The 19,248-nt window shown below is 43.0% G+C and overlaps 1 protein-coding gene across 1 annotated transcript in view; it reads right to left on the bottom strand.

Moving 5' to 3' along the window:
• The window catches only part of Pard3b (par-3 family cell polarity regulator beta), an 853,966-nt gene that overhangs the window by 41,669 nt on the left and 793,049 nt on the right, over nt 1–19,248 (bottom strand). The window contains exon 22 of the mRNA XM_013016080.1: nt 15,887–15,966. Within this exon, the coding sequence (XP_012871534.1) occupies nt 15,887–15,966 (80 nt within the window). The remainder of the gene's footprint in view (nt 1–15,886; nt 15,967–19,248) is intronic.

The following is a 19,248-nucleotide window of genomic DNA, read 5'->3' as shown; positions in this document are numbered from 1 at the left end:
ACAAAGCAATTATACCAAAAAGGGTTGGGGATATGGCTCAAGTGGTATAACACTTGTTGAACAGCTACAAAGAAGGCCCTAAACTCAAAACTCCACTAACCACCAAAGAATAAAAATAACAAGAAAATAAAATGAAACGGTTAAGACAGTCTGGACACTTGGTAATTATATTTTTTTTCTCCACTGAGAGGCAAGTAGGACTGATCTGCTGTGACTCTGGGACTTCACACTCACTAGCTACATTACTGTGTCCCTCCTTATCTTCTTAGTACTTAAGTCCCCAGCAGTCCTCATTCTGGGTACGTGTGCTCCTTGGCTTAACACTTTCTGTCACCAGTGCATTGGACAGGCAGAAGTGCTGTGGAGTTGGCATTCCAGAGGGGACCCTTAGCCAGTGACCCTCAGGGGCGGCTGCGTGGATACCTCCTACCTCATCCCAGAAGGCCTTCACAGGACAACCACAGCCACCCAGACTCCAGCAATCACCTGCTCACATGTGCTCAATAGTCATTCTCCCTTCTCTTCCTCACTCCCTTTCTGACACCTCCTGGCATCAATTCCCAGATAAAGTTGCTTGCATTCAGAGTCTTGACTCAGGCTGCTTCTGGGGAAAGCCCAGCCTAAGGCATCAGAATAAAACCTAAAACAATGAAATGTAATTTTATTCTTATTAAGGTGTTGTACAAAAGGTTATCATTTCATAGGTTAGGTGATGAGTGTGTTTTTTTTTTTTTTTTGCCTGTCATGGGGCTTGAACTCTGGGCCTGGATACTGTCCCTCAGCTCTTCAGCTCAAGGCTAGCACTCTACCACTTGAACCACAGCTCCACTTCTGGCTTTTTCTGCTTATGTGGTGCTGAAGAATCAAACCCAGGGCCTCATGCATGCAAGGCAAGCACTCTATCACTGAGCCACCTTCCCAGCCCCATGAGTACATTTCTTTTTTGAACAATGTCACCCCTTTGCTTATATTTAAGTTTATTCCAGGAAAGTTTGAGAACTACACTAATTTTTATTACTGCTGTTATCACAACAATTTTTTTTGTGTTGTTAGTTGTGGTGCCTCAACTCAGGGCCTGGGTGTTGTCCCTCAGCTCTTCAGCTCAAGGTTAGTGCTCTACCACTTGAGCCACAGCACCACTTCTGAGTTTTTCTGCTTATGTGGTGCTGAGGAATTGAACCCAGGGCCTCATGCATGCGAGGCAAGCACTCTACCACTGAGCCACCTTCCCAGCCATAGAGATGTTTTAAAATAAGGGGCTTCCTATATACTTTATCCAAGTTCACCATTTTTTTAACATCTTGCCTCATTGACTTTAGCATTCACTCTCTTCTCCATTCTGTTCCTTTCTCTATCATTCCTCTTTCTCTCTCATACATGCATAAAAATACAGGTCTATATACATGCACATCAGTGGATTCCAAACCATTTGGAAGCAAATTGGATACTTACCCTTAAGCATTTTAGTGCATAGATCTGAAGAACAAGGAGACTTGGTTTTATACACCCACTACAAGTACCTAAATTGTTTCCACTATTTCCTCCTATTCTCACACTTCTGCCTTGTGGGATGAGAGCTCTGCATAGAGTGCCAGATGACATTAAGTCATCAATTCATCCTATTTGGGAAAAATATCATTTCCAGAATAAAATTACAGAGAGAGTAACAGATCAGCCTTTCATGTCCATGTCAGCAGTGACGACCTGTCATGGTCACAGACTGGTGCCCAGGCCTTTGCGATTTGCATTGTCCACCTGCCTCTTTTTGCAATTTCTGAGTATAAGATTCTGTGGTTTATGACATCACTCTTCCATGAAATGCCCTAGGAACTTTTGTTCAGATTTCATGAATACACATTTGTCTAATATCCTAGATCAGCCATTGCAATGCTGAGCCACCTTCACAGCACATTTAGAATGGTAGATCAAACCCGCCCACACTCATGGTCTTTCTTCTCCAAAATCTTGTCCTCTTGTTAGCATTTTCTCTCTCAGGGAATGAATGGTACCATCTCTTCTGCTCTGTTGCGTGTGGATTTATTCCTGACACCTGGCTTCACTTACTCCTCACACCCACACATGCAATCTATCAGCAAGTCCTGTTGAGTCTCTGTAGCACCTTTCTCTAATTCTGCTATCATCACCACCACCCTTGTATACCACCAGCATCTCTGTCCTTAACTATAGCAAATGCCTTTGAACTGGTTTGTGCTTCACTACAAATAATCTCTACCCTGCAGCTACAAGAAAAGGATTTATAAGTGAAATCTGACTCTGCCCTCCTCCTACTTAAAACCCATCAAAGATTTTTAATTAATCTTGGAATAAATACACCCTTCACTCCAACCCGTGGTCTGGTATCTATTGATCTTTCCCATGCAACTCTTGCGTGTGTGTGTGTGTGTGTGTGTGTGTGTGTGTGTGTGTGAATGCTGAGACAGAGCCTAGGTACTGTCCCTTAGCTTTTTTTCTTCACTCAAGCTTGGTGTTCTACCACTTGAGCCACAATTCCACTTCCAGCCTTTTGATGGTCCACTGGAGATGAAAGTCTCACAGACTTCTGCCTGGGATGGCTTTGAACCATGATCCTCAGATCTCAGCCAGCTAAGTAGCTAGGATTACAGGTGTGAGACACTGGCACATGGCTCCTACTCAACTCTTGCAGTATGTTCCAGACACCTAGCCTTCTTTCAGCATCTGTTCACCAAGCTGTTTCCCACTGCACAATGTTACCTATGTCTAGAACATTCCTTATTTCCTCATTCCAACCTCCATTAGACCATCTCATGTCTCCCTCCCTCCCTTTGATTTGATCCAATTTCACATATACTGGGAATTGCAGAGGTGCAATTTTATGTTTTAGTGTGATTGTACAATTACTTTCCTCTCTACTAAACTATAAGCCCCAGAGGATACCAGCCATATGCTTGTGGGGACACAAGGGCCTACAGAGTGATGTGAATTTAGTGAGCAGTCAAGAAATAGTTGTTGAATGACAGAATAAGGAAGGTTACATAGCTTTCCTAATTCATCCATTAGGCTAATCAAGTTGCACAGATAGCACCAACTGACCTATTTTTAAAATTACATATGAAAGGAGTGACCATAAGAAGGACAAACAGGAATTCACACTTAACAAGGTGGTGACACAAGGGACTTGTCTGTAACCCACCCGCGGTATGCAGTCATCACATTGTCTTGGCCTTGGTACAGCCAGCATATCAGGAACTTCCTTGTAAAACACATCAGCCAGAAGTTCTGACCTATATATGGACCTGAATTTTGTGGTTGTAATGGGTATTGTATACTCCCTACCATTTAGCATACCTTGTTAAAGGCACCAGCCTATCAATGGAAAGTGACCGAGAAGCCTCATAAAAACCTTATCCTGAATGTGTACGACTGTTTCCAGGAAAAGAACTTCATTGTGGCAAATTCCTTCTCAAAATAGCCCAACATGCTTATTTTCCATCTTAAACTCCTGTTACAACAATTACAGTTCTTTCCCGTGCCTTGTAAAAACCAGGCTGTCAGACACTATCATTTCTGGAAATGGGTCTGTGTTTGCCTCTGCTACATGTAAGCAATTAGTGGGCAGAGACCTTATCTGAGCAGTCACCGCCCTGTCTTCACTTCTAGGCAATGGCCGAGCTCGAAGGGGACTAACAAGATACATGAGCGGGTACTATGGTTGGGGACTAGCCAATGGAAATTGCCAGGTTTCCACCTAGTTAACATGTCATTCCATGCTCAACTATGAAGGTCAGTTCTGCTGATTGTAGAGTGGGCCCACCCTCGGATGGAACAAGGCCCAACTGCTTCTATCTTAGGCTTAATTGAAGACTTGGAATCTAAGCAGGAATACAATCTGGAAGCTGTTTTTTTTTTTTTAACCAATCCTTCTCACATTTGTACCACAAATGTTTGCCTTTGCTGGAAATAATGAGGCTGTACCAACGTGCTTCCTGGCACAGTGACTTGAGGTCGTGAGGCCTGTGTCGAATGAGATCCAGGGCACAGCTGTGCTCATGTAGCATGTGTGTGGCAATCCACTGCCAGAGCGCTCTTCTTTGGACTTGAAACAGCCGAGTCAGTTGAAGCCATCCCCATAGTTATCTGTTATTCGCCTCTTCACCATATCCCCTGGGGGTTTGCCAGATCTTTGCCATGGGAAGACCAACAGTACTCGCTTGGTTATGAAAACTGCTGAAGTGGAAGCAACTGAAGTATATATATTCCAACTCCTAGCATAACACAAAGGCAGTCTTAGAAAAACAACAACATCACCCCTCCCCACCTCCTCCAACCCTGTACTATTTAAAAGATGTTTCAGTTGGAAGGAGGTGGGTATTTAAGTATGCTAAGGGGAGCTCTGTGGTTCATGGTTGCTGTTCTTGGTAAGTTTGAAAGCCTACCAGGGGCTTGTTCATTTTAATGTCCCTGAGTTATAGACTGCAGTGGTGCAGGGTAGGATCAGCACTGAGAGGGCTGCCACCGTGCAGATGGTCACAGAATGCTTCGCTCTTCTTCACAGCCTGCCTCCCACAAGACACCTTGATGGAGTGCAGAGACCAGAGGTTTCCAAGGTAGAAAGAATTGGACTGACTCCAAGGTCTGCTGCTAATTCTGTGTACAATCATGACCGCATTGCTTTGCCTCTCTGAGCATCAGTTTCTTCATCCAAAAAAAATTGAGAATGATCACTAATTTCCAGATTTTTACAATACATGAGGCAACATATGTAAAGTACTCATCAGAGTTCAATTAACGCATAATAAATTCTCAACGATGACTGATTCCCTTCCTCTATGTCCCATTGTAAGCACCTCTAGGGAAGACTGTGGCAGAATGAAATCTGGGGACTGTGAGCCATATCTAGACACTTGGGTATGCACCCTGCGCAGCCCGAATTACCCACATCCCCAGGTCTGCTCCCGATTGGAACAGATTATTATTGTAAGGAAAATCTGGCCATCTTGGTTTTTCTCAGGGACAACTTATTATAGTGATATACAAATAAATACTATGTGATTCAAAGGATTCTTCTTTATTTGCTTTGTTTTCTGATGTTTTTCATAAACTGCAGGTTTTAACAATTTCCATTTTCTTTGGAAATGCATTCCAAGGACAATGTGGGGCTCAAATCCAGGCCTTAAGCATCAGAAGCAAGTATTCTACCTGTGAGCTACGCCTTTAGCACAGGGATATATTTTGAATATGCCCCCAAATATCTTCATTCTGTAAACATCTGATAATCAAGCAAAAAGGTAACATATTCTAATCTCTCTTCATCAGCATCAGTGATGTGATATAGTAAAATTAAAGAGGTCTTGGAAACCAGAAAGATTTGGGTTTAAATTCTGATCCTGATTCTGTCACTCTGAGAATGAATTCTTATTTTTTAATTAAAAGAACGTTTTAATGACTACCACTCAGCTGGATGGTGAGGATAAAATGAGACGATGCATGAAGAAATACAGCAAATTCAATGTTCGCACTCAGTGTCCTTTATGACTTTATCTGCTTTACCCTAATTGTTCAGTTTGACCTTTTTCTTCTTTTTCCAGTACTGGGGCTTGAACTCAGGACCTAGGCACTGTCCCTTAGCTTTTTTATTCAAGCCTATCTCTCTAACACTTAGGCTACACTACCTCCCTATTCCCTCAGTGTTTAGCTGGGTAATTGTAGATAAAAAGTCTCATAGACTTCCTTACCCAGGATGGCTTTGAACCATGATCTTCAGATCTCTGCCTCCCAAGTAGCTAGGAGTATAGACATGAGCCCTCTATCCCTGGTTGATCTTCTTTTTAAACACAGATGACTAGTTTATGAATAAACATGACATCTTTGGAACAACCTCATGTAGATCTTGGTATATGAAGAAAAATAAAATAGTGATTTTACTGTTCATTATTTCTATTGAATTTATATCACATATGCATCCATGGGTGAGGCAGGGACATTTTATCCAAGACGGTTACATGTTTTAGTGATGTATTATCTTTTTAAATAATCATAGGGCACAGGCCTCACAAACACACAACTGGGTATTTATTATAATGTATTAATAATGTCCCTGCAGTCAGCTGATAGAAGAATGCATATATATATATATATAATATATATATTATATATATATATATATGCCAAGGAACAGTAGCAAATGACTGGAGATCTCTAAGAACAGGGGTGGTGGTGCAGAATGAGAGTATGCATTGTAGAAAACAGCGTGGCACTGTTAAGAAAACCGCCACACTAATTCCAGGGCAGTTAGCTCTTGAAGGCAGATGGTGGGATGGCAATAAAATATGAAAACATCAAGAACTACCAAGGAATACGAGAAATGAGAGAGCAGCACTCTAAATTAAGCAGATGCCTAGGCACAAAACAACCTTTTTTTCTTTTGGCTAGAGAAGTGGGAAGTAAATGTGTGCAGGAGGAAAACATGGAAGCCAGCTTACCAAGCTTAACATATTTTAAGTCCAAGGTAATGCTGGATTTGGCACTCTTGGAACAGCAAATGCATACTCCTCCCCCTCTAGAAAGAGTACTTAGCCAACAACTATGCAACCGTTCAGAATTTTCTATGGAAAATTAGAGGAAAAAAATAGAAAAAAAAGTCTATGGAAAGTAATATATTTGGTCCATCAAGATTCCATTCAAACTACTTTGGGGATATCAGTAATGGGTCTTAACATGTTTTAAATCACTAATATTCTAACTAAACTCATAATGGAGGCCTTCGACTGAATAATTAATACCAAATATTCCACTGGCATCAAAGATATATTGGCTCTGAGGAAATGATGAAAAGTTTGATTAAAATGGACTTTTATCTGAGGAACTAAGTGACATAAAAATGATATGGCAGTAGCATTAACCCCCTGATCTCAGCTGTTGGGCATCTTAAAGTGATATTACATGCTAGGGCTTTTTGCATTTTCAGGAAGTTTGAGTTGACATCAGAGATATCTTCATCGCACAAAGAATTAAATCGGTGCTAATTCATCATCTTGTCCTCAGCAAAGAGGTGTCAGGGAGCCAGTCAAAAGAAGCAGCTGCCTCTACTGGTGGGCAGGGTGGGGGGGAGAGGGGAACTACAGACTAGATTTTCAGCACAGGAAACTCAAGGAGAAAGGACAAGAAGGATGAGAAAGCTCTATTGGTGGGGTAAAAGATCTTTACTGGTTTTTCTTTTCTTTATGTGCTGGCACTGGGGCTTGAACTCAGGGGCTCACATTCTACTTTAGTTTTTTTTTTTTTAAAGCAGTACTGGATAGGCAAAAATGTCTGGGCTCCACTTCTAGCATCTTGCTGATTAATTTGAGATATGTGTCTCTTGGATATGTCTGCCCAGGCTGTTTTTTTTTTTTTTTTTGACAGTTGTGGGGCTTGAACTCAGGGCCCGGGCGCTGTCCCTGAGCCCTTTCACTCAAGGTGAGCACTCTACCACTTTGAGTCACAGCACCACTTCTGGTTTTCTGGTGGTTAATTGGAGATAAGAGTCTCATGGACTTTGCTGCCCGGGGAAGCTTTGAAACGTGATCCTCAGCTCTCAGCCTCCTGAGTAGATAGGATTACAGGCTTTTTACTGTTTTTCAAAAGCCATAAACAGACATGAAAATATTATCTAGATAGTTCTTTAGCTCATTTTAGGCTTTCTTCTTGCAAAGTCCGAACAGCACCCTCAACCAGAACCTTGAAAGGCAGCTCCTGTTGGCAAGGAAGTTCATTCAGATGAAATTACGCCATGATAAAAGTGTCAGAGACTAACCAGTATTCACAGTATTGAGTTGAAATGTGACATGCCTTATTGGGAGGCCTGCAGTCCATAGTCTGTTTCCTGCTGAATGGCCTCAAATTCTTCTATGACATTCCAGTTGCCATGACTGTAGGAAGCAGTCTAAATACTTTTATGAAGCATCTAACATTGAATGTTTGGTTGTACTAGTGTCTGAACTCAGGGCTTCATACTTGCTAGGCCGGCACTCAACCACTTGAGCCACATCTCTAACCCTTTTTGTCCTAGTCATTTTTGAGAGAAGAGTCTCACTTTTTCCTCAGGCCAGGCTAGGCTATGATCCTCCTATTAACATTTCTGCCATGCTAGGATGTCAGGCATGTACCCCCATGCCCAGTTATTTTCTCCTGACATGGAGTCTCACAAAGACCATTCTTTTCCCCCTGCCTGCCCTCCACCCCCACCCAGCACTTTGCGATTGGCCTAAAATTAAACCTGCTATCTTCCCAAAGTTAGCCTTCTGAGTAGCTGAAATACAGTGGCACAACACTCTACCTGGGTTTGCTCAATAGTGTGTGGGTATAGTTTTCTGATGGTGTCTTATAAACATATTTTCCCTTCTCTTTTTTGGCTGGGCTGGCTATAAACTATGATATACTCAACTCACCCTTCCAAGTAGCTAGGATTACAAGTCTAAACCACTCTGCTAGTTGTGAAGCCCCTTATTTGATAGATTGGCTTGTGGCAGAGAAGTAAAATTAGGTAGCTTAGCAACTTCAACTTTTTTTTTTTTTTTTTTGGGTCCGGTCGTGGGGCCTGAACTCTGGGCCTGGGCGCTGTCCCCCCGCTCTTCAGCTCAAGGCTAGCACTCTACCACTTGAGCCACAGCGCCACTTCCGGCTTTTTTCTTTTTGCTTATGTGGTGCTGAGGAATCGAACCCAGGGCCTTGAGCATGCAAGGCAAACGCTCTACCACTGAGCCACCTTCCCAGCCCGCAACTTCAACTTTTGACATCCCCAGATGGTCAGGTCCCCCCTGCAGACACACAGGCCCTTGGGTACACTAAGTCAGATTGCCCAGGTTTCCATTATACTCATTGAATTGCTAATCTATATTAGCTACAAAGACTAATACAGCGTTATTGCTGGAAATCTTTCCAGAATTCAAAGAGTACTACTATCTACTTCGCAAGTGCTGTAGATAATTCAGGGTGGTCTAAGGAAAATTCTCCAGTTAAGCAGGGCCATCTGGAGAAGGGAACAGAGAAACTGTCTTTTGCCAGTGAAGGAAATGACAGAAAAGGACCTAGTAGCTGCCCAGACTGAATGTTCTAAGAATAATAGAAAGCAGTGACTAGTAGATGTGATGCAAGCTTCCAAGTTAGCCATGCCAGTGGTAGTAGATGGGAAAAGGCATGTGTAGACAGGAAAGCAGAAATCAACAAAGGGAACCAACTGGAATATTAAGACCGAATCTGCTTTTATGGTGTGTTCCTCTGATCTGAATGAGCATACCCAATTGAAAACACTGGGAATACACTTAGAAAGCAATTTTATTTGGGGTTTCCAGGAAGCAAGCATAAACTGTTTCCTACTAAAGTTGAGCTTTCTATCCAAAATCAGCTCCAATGTATTTCTTCTCATTACACAACCAAGTGGAAAGCTGCTTGAGGTGTTCAGAGAGATGTATTTTTTTTCTCCCAAATAATTTATGTAATAAGGGTTAGAGCATATCAGGACTGGAAGCCAAATACAGCCTGTACAGGTCTTTGTTTTTCATCAGTCTTGGGATGGAGTTCTTTCTCTCCATGAGTGAGCTTATGCAGTATACCACCAGAAGATTTATTGTAATTCTTTTTCTCCTGGGTAGGTGTTTTTCTTAATCTTGAAGAACCAAAGTACCAATTTACAGACACTGCTTTTTCAGCTCTCAGGAGTGTTCTAACAAAACAGGACTCTTTTTTTTGGTAGGCAAATGGTATTGCTTAGTGTTCATCAACCAATTACACATTAAACTGTTCATATTTCAAATGAAGGGCCCAAGGGAAGGGGAGAAGAATTGATTTTATGACAGCATTACTGAGATGGTGGAAAGTATTATTTAATCTGTAGACAGTCATGTTCTGTATCATATACAAAGATGAGTAAGATACAGTTCCTGTCCTCAAAGGCACTTACAGTTTACTGAGCAAGACCAACAGGCAAGCATCTAATCAAAGGGAGCATTACAATCACAAGATATGGACTTAACTCTGAGCTAGATAACTTCAGATGTAGAACAGACTTGCAGCCAGACTGCTGGAGTTCAAGTCCTAGCTCTGCCACTTCCTAGCTGTTGAACTTGGGAAATTTCATTTACTTTATGCCCATGAAATGAGGATGATATAAGGTTGCTACCGAGTCAGGAGGTTGCTGTGATCATTAAATCAGAGAGTGTAAAAGTATTTTGAGTGGTGCTAGACCCATACTTGAAGTGCTCAGTACTAATGGTTAACTATTTAGAAGTCTGGACTTCTATTGATTCCAGAGAAAAGACATTCTCAAGGAAAAATTGTTATTTAAAGTAAAAAATAAAGTCTTAATACAACCATCAGGAAGGCTTGGAAGGATTTCTTTACCCTAAATTACCTGTATATAAAGAAATGTACATTCATCTATATAACAATATATTATGAACCTAGTGTGTGTTAGGTTCTAGTTGTGGGTATAAATAATGAGAATTTAAAAAAAAACCTACTTCAAAGAATTTATAGTTTAATAGGGGTGCAAGGCGGGGGAGGGAGAAAAGGACAGGAAACAATCATGTAATTTAGAGCATTTTGAGTGGCACTATGAAGATACTAAATAAACAAAAATTATGGAAGGTAGAAGGAAGAAGAGCCAAAAAAAATGACCTGGGTTTTGGCACGAGGACTCTGAGGTACATACATCTTGGAAGGATGTTTATGTCAATCCGATGCTTGTAACAGGATCATAGTAAGAGTGAAGAGTGGAAGTTAGCTAGGCACTTTGGGAATCATGGCTACCCTGATGGGAACTTACCTGTAAGAATGGAGGAGACTGCTCAGAGAGAATCTCCACAAAGGAAAGGAAATGGCTAGAAGATTCAAGTGGAAGTTCCAGCCTGGAACCAGAGGGAATAGTAGAAATCTAGCCAACCAGGATAGGTCAGGTTTTCCTGGGAATATGGGCACTGGAGAAGGCAGGCGGGCTGAGGAAAGATCTTACTTTTTCTCTGATGGATAAGAGCCAAGTTTGTGGGGTAGTCCTGTCCATCTTCTTCCAGCTCAGCTGGCTGCTGTGAGTCCTGGAGATGTGTCTTTGTCACTGCCCTGTCCCAACCCACTGGCAGTCCTTCAGATGCTCCTTCCACCCAAGGAAAGACTGATGCTCTCATACCAAGTCTGTTCCAAGAGCCAGGGTCCTAGACCTTCATACATGCCTTGTTGAGCAGGGGCTCTGGCTTCTTGCCTAGACCCTAGTTAGCATCTCGAAACCCTTCTACAGATACCAGAGCTGTCTCCTAGTCTGTCCGTTAGCATCACATCAGATCACATCAGGTGGCTATGTTCTCTGTCTTTTCCATCCTCTGAACTTTTGGCCTTTCAGCTAATCCCCCAGTTCAGGGAGAACCCCTAGCTCGTCTCCATGTAGTCACTGCTTCTCCCATTCTCCATGGGGAGGGAGGGACTCCCATCAATCTGTGCAGCTAAGCCTGTGCAGTCATCATAGTAGGCAAGAGAAGGGATCAACTTGGGGGTGAGGGTAGAGGGAAGGGGTGACTTATAGATACAGCCCAGAGAGGAAACGTTGGTGGTGACAGGTCCCTAAGAAGCCAGTGAAAATGAGCTCTGGTATGAGCTTGCCTCCTTACAGATGAAAAAAACTTCTCTACACATGAAATCAAAAAACAAAACACTAACAACAGCAACAACAACAACACCTCTTCACTGCCAGTATTGCTGTTCTGTATGTGGATGGAGGCCTCAATGTCATCCCCAATTATCAGGTTAGAAAGCACGGGCCAAGGCACCCCTGGTGGAAAGTGCCAGTGCCAGAGCCGCACTCTGAGCCTGGCTCCACACTCTGGCCCTCCGTGTGTCCCCTCAGGAAGTGTGTGCTAGTGAAAGCGCAGCAGGCCAAGCAGCAGGCAGCAGAAGTTGCGGGGCTGATGTTATAAAGGGGGGGAAGTGAGGTCATCTCCAGAGACTGGGCTTGGGGAGCGGAGTCATCTTTGTAGGACTTAGCAGAGGTAGAAGGGGTTGTAATGGCCACTCGGGGGTAGTCAGAGGAGTCAACAACATGACTGAAAGGGAGGGAGGCTGGCTAGCAGCAGGGGCCCAGCTGGTGTCGCCTAATGTGAATTTTGTAGTGGAACCAATGAGCAGGCGCTTTACGAGTTGCTGCAGCCACTTTCCATAGCCCACGCATCTAGGAGCACAGAGTTGATGCGTGGTGTGGCCTAGTGCTGGCTCCCTCTGCTGAGCTCCTTGCTTGATTATAACCCCGGAAGAACAACAACGTGTGCTGCTGCACGAAGCCATCTGTGCAGAAGCGGATAATGGGATCTCCTGGGGCCAGGGACAGACCAGGTGGGAACGATGGAGGCCTGAGATGGGAGAACAGAGAGTTCACTGCTGACAGGACCTAACTGTGAGTGGTCCCATCAATCAGGACGGGGCCTGGGAACACTGAAAGAGGCTGCTGGAAAGCTGAAGTGGAAAAGAAACCATTTGCACATAGAAGTGGATGGATGTTCCTCCCTGCCCCCTCCCCGCAGCAGCCAGGAAATGGCCACTTCCCTGCTCACCTAGGGTGAGGAGGAATCATTTGTGTCAGGTGAGAATGAAAGGGTGCTGATTTTCATTCCGTTTACTACCAAAGAACAGGGAGGTCTGCGCAGGCTGGTAGGACCTTGGCACCAGCGAAGGCCTGGTGTTTGCTAACGAGGTTGTATGACGGCCACACTCAGCTTTCTAAAAGCCGTACCCTCAGGAGGAAAGAAAGAAAGTCATTTTCCTTTGGAGGCAGAGGATTTAACATTGCTTAACAATAACACTTAACACTGCTTAGCCCTTAGCCTCAGGCAAGCTCCTAACTACTCTGTGTGAGGAAGAGAAATTGTCTTTTTCCTGTTCTGGCCAAGGCTCCGGCTTTATTGTCTTGTGGTGTCATTTAGCTTGGCAGTGGGCTGCTTGGGCCCGTTTTAAAGATGACAGAGGTTCTATGAAAGCTTAGGAGGAAGTCCCTGGTCCTGGGCCTCTTATCTACTTCATGTACTATAGGGCATTTTCTCTCTGTGGGAGCTTCTAAATTTGGCATGTAAATCAGTGTTACTGAGTTTATCTTCAAAATGGACACACACACACACAACCTATGACACCACCACAAAGCAACCTAGAAACTGATTCAGTCTGTAGCATATTAAATCCCCTATAAAGTTTGCCACTGAATTCCAATGGATAAAACTATTAAAAATTCTAACTCCATAAATAACTTGAAAGCTCTCTGCCTCTGTGGTAAAGAATGCAGGTCCTTCAGAGCTGTGCTTCCTCCCTGTTTGCAAAAGGAGTGGTCAGTGGACAGTAAAATCAATGTGTGTATGTGAGCTTGTGGGGGGTGGGAGAGAGGGAAGGTGGGAAAACCACGGTCCAGGCCACTGTCATTCAGAGCTGAATCTGCACAGCTTCTCAGAGGCCAGAAAGTGTCCCTTTACCTCTGTCCTCTGCTTCTCCCAGGATACATATAAATTCCTTGGATTGGGTTCACTGCCTGTGAGGGAACTTTGCTTCTCCCTTTTATTAAAAACAATTTTTTTTTTGGTTGGTCATGGGGCTTAAACACTAGGCCTGAATGCTGTCCCTCAGCTCTTCAGCTCCAGGCTAGTGCTCTATCATTTGAGCCACACCACCACTTCCAGTGTTTTCTGCTTATGTGGTGCTGAGGAATTGAACCCAGGGCCTCATGCATACAAGGCAAGCGCTCTACCATTAAGCCACCTTCCCAGCCCCTGCTTTTCAAAATTCCATTGAGAACCCCATGCCAAAGATGTCTCACATATTTGTGGAGCCCTGCTTATTCTCTCTGATGGCTAACTTATGCTTGCTAAGCAGCCACCAAGATCTGTTTGTATGTGCAACTAATCACTACTACCTACTATTATGCGTGTGTGAATGGACTTTTCTCCCAAACTGTTTTCAGCCTAAGATGTTTCCTTGTCAATCATAGTTATATTCTCAAGGTTGACAGGATTTTGTCAATTCAGACATTGTGAAGATAGCTCCAAAGCTAACAGCATTACCTAAGCAACATACTGTCTCTGTAAGAAACCCTCTCCCTATACTTAAAAAAAAAGACATGTTTAGAGTCAGACATGGTTGGACATTTCAGGGACAAATTGTGAAAATACACAGGAGTTAGAAATTTGGAGGACTTTATATGTGAAGAGTTACTATGTTAGACATCATAAAAGACTGACTGTTTGCCTGTGTGTCCAGTCTCTGAATTCTCAGATCCTGATGCATAGTTAGTGGTGACTAGATATATGGGGAATGCCTACATGAGTGAAATTTATAGAATTTAAATGTTATTCTTGTGCTTTTAATTTGTACCAAAAGAAATATCCATTTCTGTACTCACAGTATAAGTTGGCCAGGAAGACATTAAGCTGTTTCCAGTTTTCCTTTCTCCCCCCACCCTTACTCTCTTAAGAACCAACCACTTTCCATCTGCCTTCACCACAATTTCCATACATTTCAACAGTGAAAGCCGGAAATCTTCTGTTTAAAATGAATTTTGGAAACTATTTCCACTTTTTAAATGAAAACAAAATACTAGGCCAGGGGAAAAAATAGGGACAGGAAAGATATCATGGAAGAGAGGAGAAAATATCATATGAGATAACATATATAAGGAAAGCAGGGAGATAAATACAGTTGTGACGAAGCTTTAAAATACTGAATTTGGAGTATTTTGAGCATCCTGCCTAATCAGTTTTAAAAATTATTTCTCTGCTAAATTTGAGATTTTATTACATTTGAAAAATCAAAACAGTATGTACATGAGCAGATAGTCACCTAGGCTATGGTTATTGTAATATGGTACTTGTTTGCCAATTCACACACATGTGCATGCGTGCACGCGTGCACGTGCACGCGCGCACACATACACACTCACACTCACACACACACACACCACAGAGGTGACATTCAATTCAGCCAATAATCAACTCAAAAAGTAACTCTATCTTGGGCTGAGCACTTTAGCTGCCCTGCTTGGCTTTGATGATGATGAGGCTCTGCTTGGGGTTTTTCCCTCACCTCACTCCAAGACAATACTCGTGAAACATCCCAGTTCTGTGGCTGGCATTCACCTTTCTTCATTTCTTTTTCAAACTCACTGTTTCACACTCTCCACTCATCTGACTCCTGTGGAAGCTGGATGTAAGTCTTGGAAAGGTTTCCTCTCGGTCATGTGCTGCTGATAACCGACTAACATTATTATTCCTCAACTCACAGATAAGACTGCTAACCTTTGAGAATTGTATCTCATTTTCAGCCGTGTCTCGTTACAGCATAAGTGGATCATGTTAGGTCAGAATCACTAAGAGAATTTTTTTCCCACACCATTTTTTCCCTCCTACCTATTTGTACTTTGCCTCAAAACAATGTTTGCTTATTGCCTTGAGGACATGGACAGATTTGAAATCAAGCAAAGAACACCTTCCCAGGTTCATGTTTCTCTCCTGCTTTCTAACACTTGCACAGAGTGCCAAGGTTAACTTTGGCCTGCTCTTTCTCGAAGGTAATTCCTGGCACAGAAGACTGACTACTTTTATTGTCCCAAAGCTTGGTCCAGGGTATGTGGCCATTTTTACAGCAGTGGCTTAGGATTTCCATTCAGTATCCAGTATTCTGTCTGACATGTTCAATTGCGATGATATACTGTTTTTTCCTCTTAAAAACAACCTACAAGTGTTTCAATTATTAGCACAGTTGTGAAGATGACATTGGGGCTGCAGCAGATGGCAGGAAGGCAAAATATAACATATTCCCAATTTCAAAGCCAGATTTCTATTTTATGTAGATTTTTCCAAAGACTTCATTTGTGGGTGAGCTGGTGATGAGAGACCCCTCTGTGATTTACCTGGGTAAGGATGCATACTGTCTCTCCATCCCTTCAAAGCGGAGGTTGTGCACATTCCCATCTGGACCCTTTCCAGACACCTGTGGAGAGAAAAGTAATTAGAGATGAAGATCCATTATATGTCCTGGTTACTGACAATGCATCTCAAAATTATAATCAGTGCACAAATGCTGCCTCTGCCTGCCAAAAACCAGCCCTGAAAAAGCAAGTCATGACTTGTTGTTGTAGCCATTGATGATCAAGCCGCAAACATGGCATCTAACAACGAAGTCACTTCTAGGTAGAAACAGGGTCATTGTCAAATGGGTTCCTTCCTATCTTCATACCAGGGATGGTCTGTAGCCGGATGACCACCTCTTCTTCCTTTTACAAATTAGACTTTAGCTGGGTGTTGGTGGCTCACATCTGAAATCCTAGAAACTCTGGAGGCTGAGATCAGAGGATCCCAGTTCAAACTCAGCACAGGCAGGAAAGTCCGTGAGACTCTTATCTCCAGTTAACCACCAGAAAACTGGAAGTGGTGCTGTGGCTCAAATGGAAATGTGTTCTCCTTGAGCTGAAGAGCTCAGGGACAGTGCCCAGGTCCAGATTTCAAGGCCCACAGCCAACCAAAAAAAAAAAAATCAGACTTTAGTTTTTTAGGACAGTTTGAGATTTACAGAAAAATTGAGCAAGGTGTACTGAGAGTTCTCATATATCCTGTCCTCAGCTTCCCTATTACTTTCGCCTTCTGTCAGTATGCTATATTTCTTATAAGTGATGGGTCAGTATTGACACACAGTTAATTAAGTCCACAGTTATTCAGCCATTTTGTTTCCTATATTTTCAGGGTAGAATCCAGCATACATTACATTTATTCAACATGCCACCGGAGGATCATCTTCACAGTGATAAGGATCTTATCTTCAAAGGCACCTTTTCCATGATCCTTGCTTTTACTAACAGATTGGTGACAACCAGCTGTTTATTGCACTGTTTGTGAGGCTTTCATGAACAACTTGTGCTTCACTTATTTTCCTCCCTTGTGAACAATCACATAGACATGAAGAACTGTTTTCCTTCTAGTGTGGGTCTTCATTGATTTTTGTTGGTCATTGTCCCTTCCTATGTACTTCCTGAATTCACCTCTTTTGTACCATGTTTTATCAGTCTTTGAGATCCTGAAGGTCAGTGAGTAGGTCTAATAGGTTGGTTTCCTGAATGCAAAGTCCTCCCCTCACATCCTTTTGTAACTATCAAACCAACTATCATACTGACAACAGGCTGAACACATGGAGGTGTTTTAAAGCACTGGTGGAGTGACTGGTTAGTTATCTGCTCATATCAACATGTGATAGCAAAAACAAGTACTTGCTTTTGTGCCTGGGAGGCCCTCATACAAAGTTCATGGAGGAGCTAACTAGAAAACCCCAACTACTCTAACCAGGGAGCGAGGGGGAAGTTTGCTGGTGAACACAAAAAGTCACCCATGTGGGGCTGGGAAGATAGCTCAGTGGTAGAGCGCTTGCCTTGCATGCATGAGGCCCTGGGTTCGATTCCTCTGCACCACATAAGCAAAAAGAAAAAAGCCAGAAGTGGCGCTGTGGCTCAAGTGGTAGAGCGCTAGCCTTGAGCTGAAGAGCTGAGGAACAGCACCCAGGCCCAGAGTTCAGGCCCACGACCGGAACCCCCCCCCCCAAAAAAAAGAGTCACCCATGTATAGGTCAGTTGGGCCAATTTTCCTAGGTAGCACTGAATGAGCTGAACATTGTTCTCTTTCTACCAGGGTTCTAGTTCTCTATTAAAATCACTGTCCTAGCTTGTATGGGGTGTAGAGGAAGGGAGAGGATTTTAGGAAGCAACACAGATAGGCTTGAGACATTCACAACTAATTACTTTCTTATAGCCATAAAGCTCCATCCAGAGAGAGCATGGCCTCTTGATGGATAGTCAATATTCTGGTGTGCCTCTCCCTCCCCCTGCCCCCTCCCCCCAAAGTACTGTCTTTCCTTTACCTATAAGCTGTTCTGTTGAGCAACCTCACCAGCATATTAGATTCAGTGAATTTTAACATGATCCTTACCTTTAAGTTACTATCTATCTTGTTGGGATATAAGCATTTGACATGTAATAAAGAATACTGAAGGACAGTCTAACTGAGTAGCATTTAGGGTGCTACCTCAGTAGCACAGATGGGGCCTGAAGGAATAACTTCATGGGAAAAGGTAGAACTGGATCCAGCTTGAAAAGGATGGGTGGCATCCGTGCATTTGAAAAGTGATTCTATTCTTCACCGCATGTGTTCATATTCATGTGTCTCTCTAGTAACATCCCAAGAGCATGCATAGATCCTAATGTTGGGTATTCCAAAGCCATGAAGAAATCCAGTCCCATTCCATAGCCCCCAGGCCTGGAAACAATTACACTGCAATGAGATCACCCTGAGGGTGGAAGTCTGAGGAGGGAGGGAGCAGCACCTGGAAAGCTGCAGACAGCTTCACCGTGCCCCCCCCTCCCCCACGTGCTGGTGCTGATGCTGATGCTTCACGTGCAACTTGAATATGAATGAGGAGGAAGATGAAGGAGGAGCAGAAGGCATGTTCAGAAGAAGGAACCAAAGGGAAACAATGCAGGCATAGGAAAAGCAGTTTTCTGGAGATGTCAAGGTTTTGGTAAGAAGCAGAGCATGAAGACAGAAAACAAGTGATTGAAGTAACAGCAGTATTATGACTGCTTCTAAGATGCCCCTGATCTCTAGTCTCATATTGCAATGATATTTTTTTTTCCCCATCATGGGGCCTGAATTCTGGGCCTGGACGCTGTCCAGCTTCAGCTCAAAGCTAGTGCCCTACCACTTGAGCCACAGCACCAAATCAGATAAACATATAAGACATGAATGGGGCAATGTCATTCTTTCTGATGGAAACATAGAAATCCATTATATAAATGTACCACATTTTCTTGATCCATTCATCCATCAAGGGACATCTGGGTTGATTCCATATCTTGGCTATGGTAAACAATGCCACAATGAGCATGGTTGTGCTGATAGCTTTAGTGTGGTCTTGTTCATAGTCTATTGGATAGATGTCTAGGAGTGGAGCTGCTAGGTCACAGGGAAGCTCTATATTTAGTCTTTTGAGGAACCTCCATACTGCTTTCCAGAATGGTTGAACCAGTTTACATTTCCACCAACAGTGTAGAAGCATTCTCTCAGCCATATCTCCACCAGCATCTGTTATTGTTTATTTGGCCATTCTAATTGGGGTGAAGTGGAATCTCAATGTTGTTTGATTTGCATTTCTTTTATGGCCAGATATGTTGAACATTTCTTCATGTATACATTGGCTATTCTTATTTCTTCTTTGGAGAAGTCTCTCTTT

Source organism: Dipodomys ordii, unplaced genomic scaffold (genome assembly GCF_000151885.1).
Source record: "Dipodomys ordii isolate 6190 unplaced genomic scaffold, Dord_2.0 Scaffold1, whole genome shotgun sequence".
NCBI lineage: Eukaryota > Metazoa > Chordata > Mammalia > Rodentia > Heteromyidae > Dipodomys > Dipodomys ordii.
The sequence above is the reverse complement of the archived record's forward strand: the minus strand, read 5'-3'. Positions and strand labels throughout refer to the sequence as shown.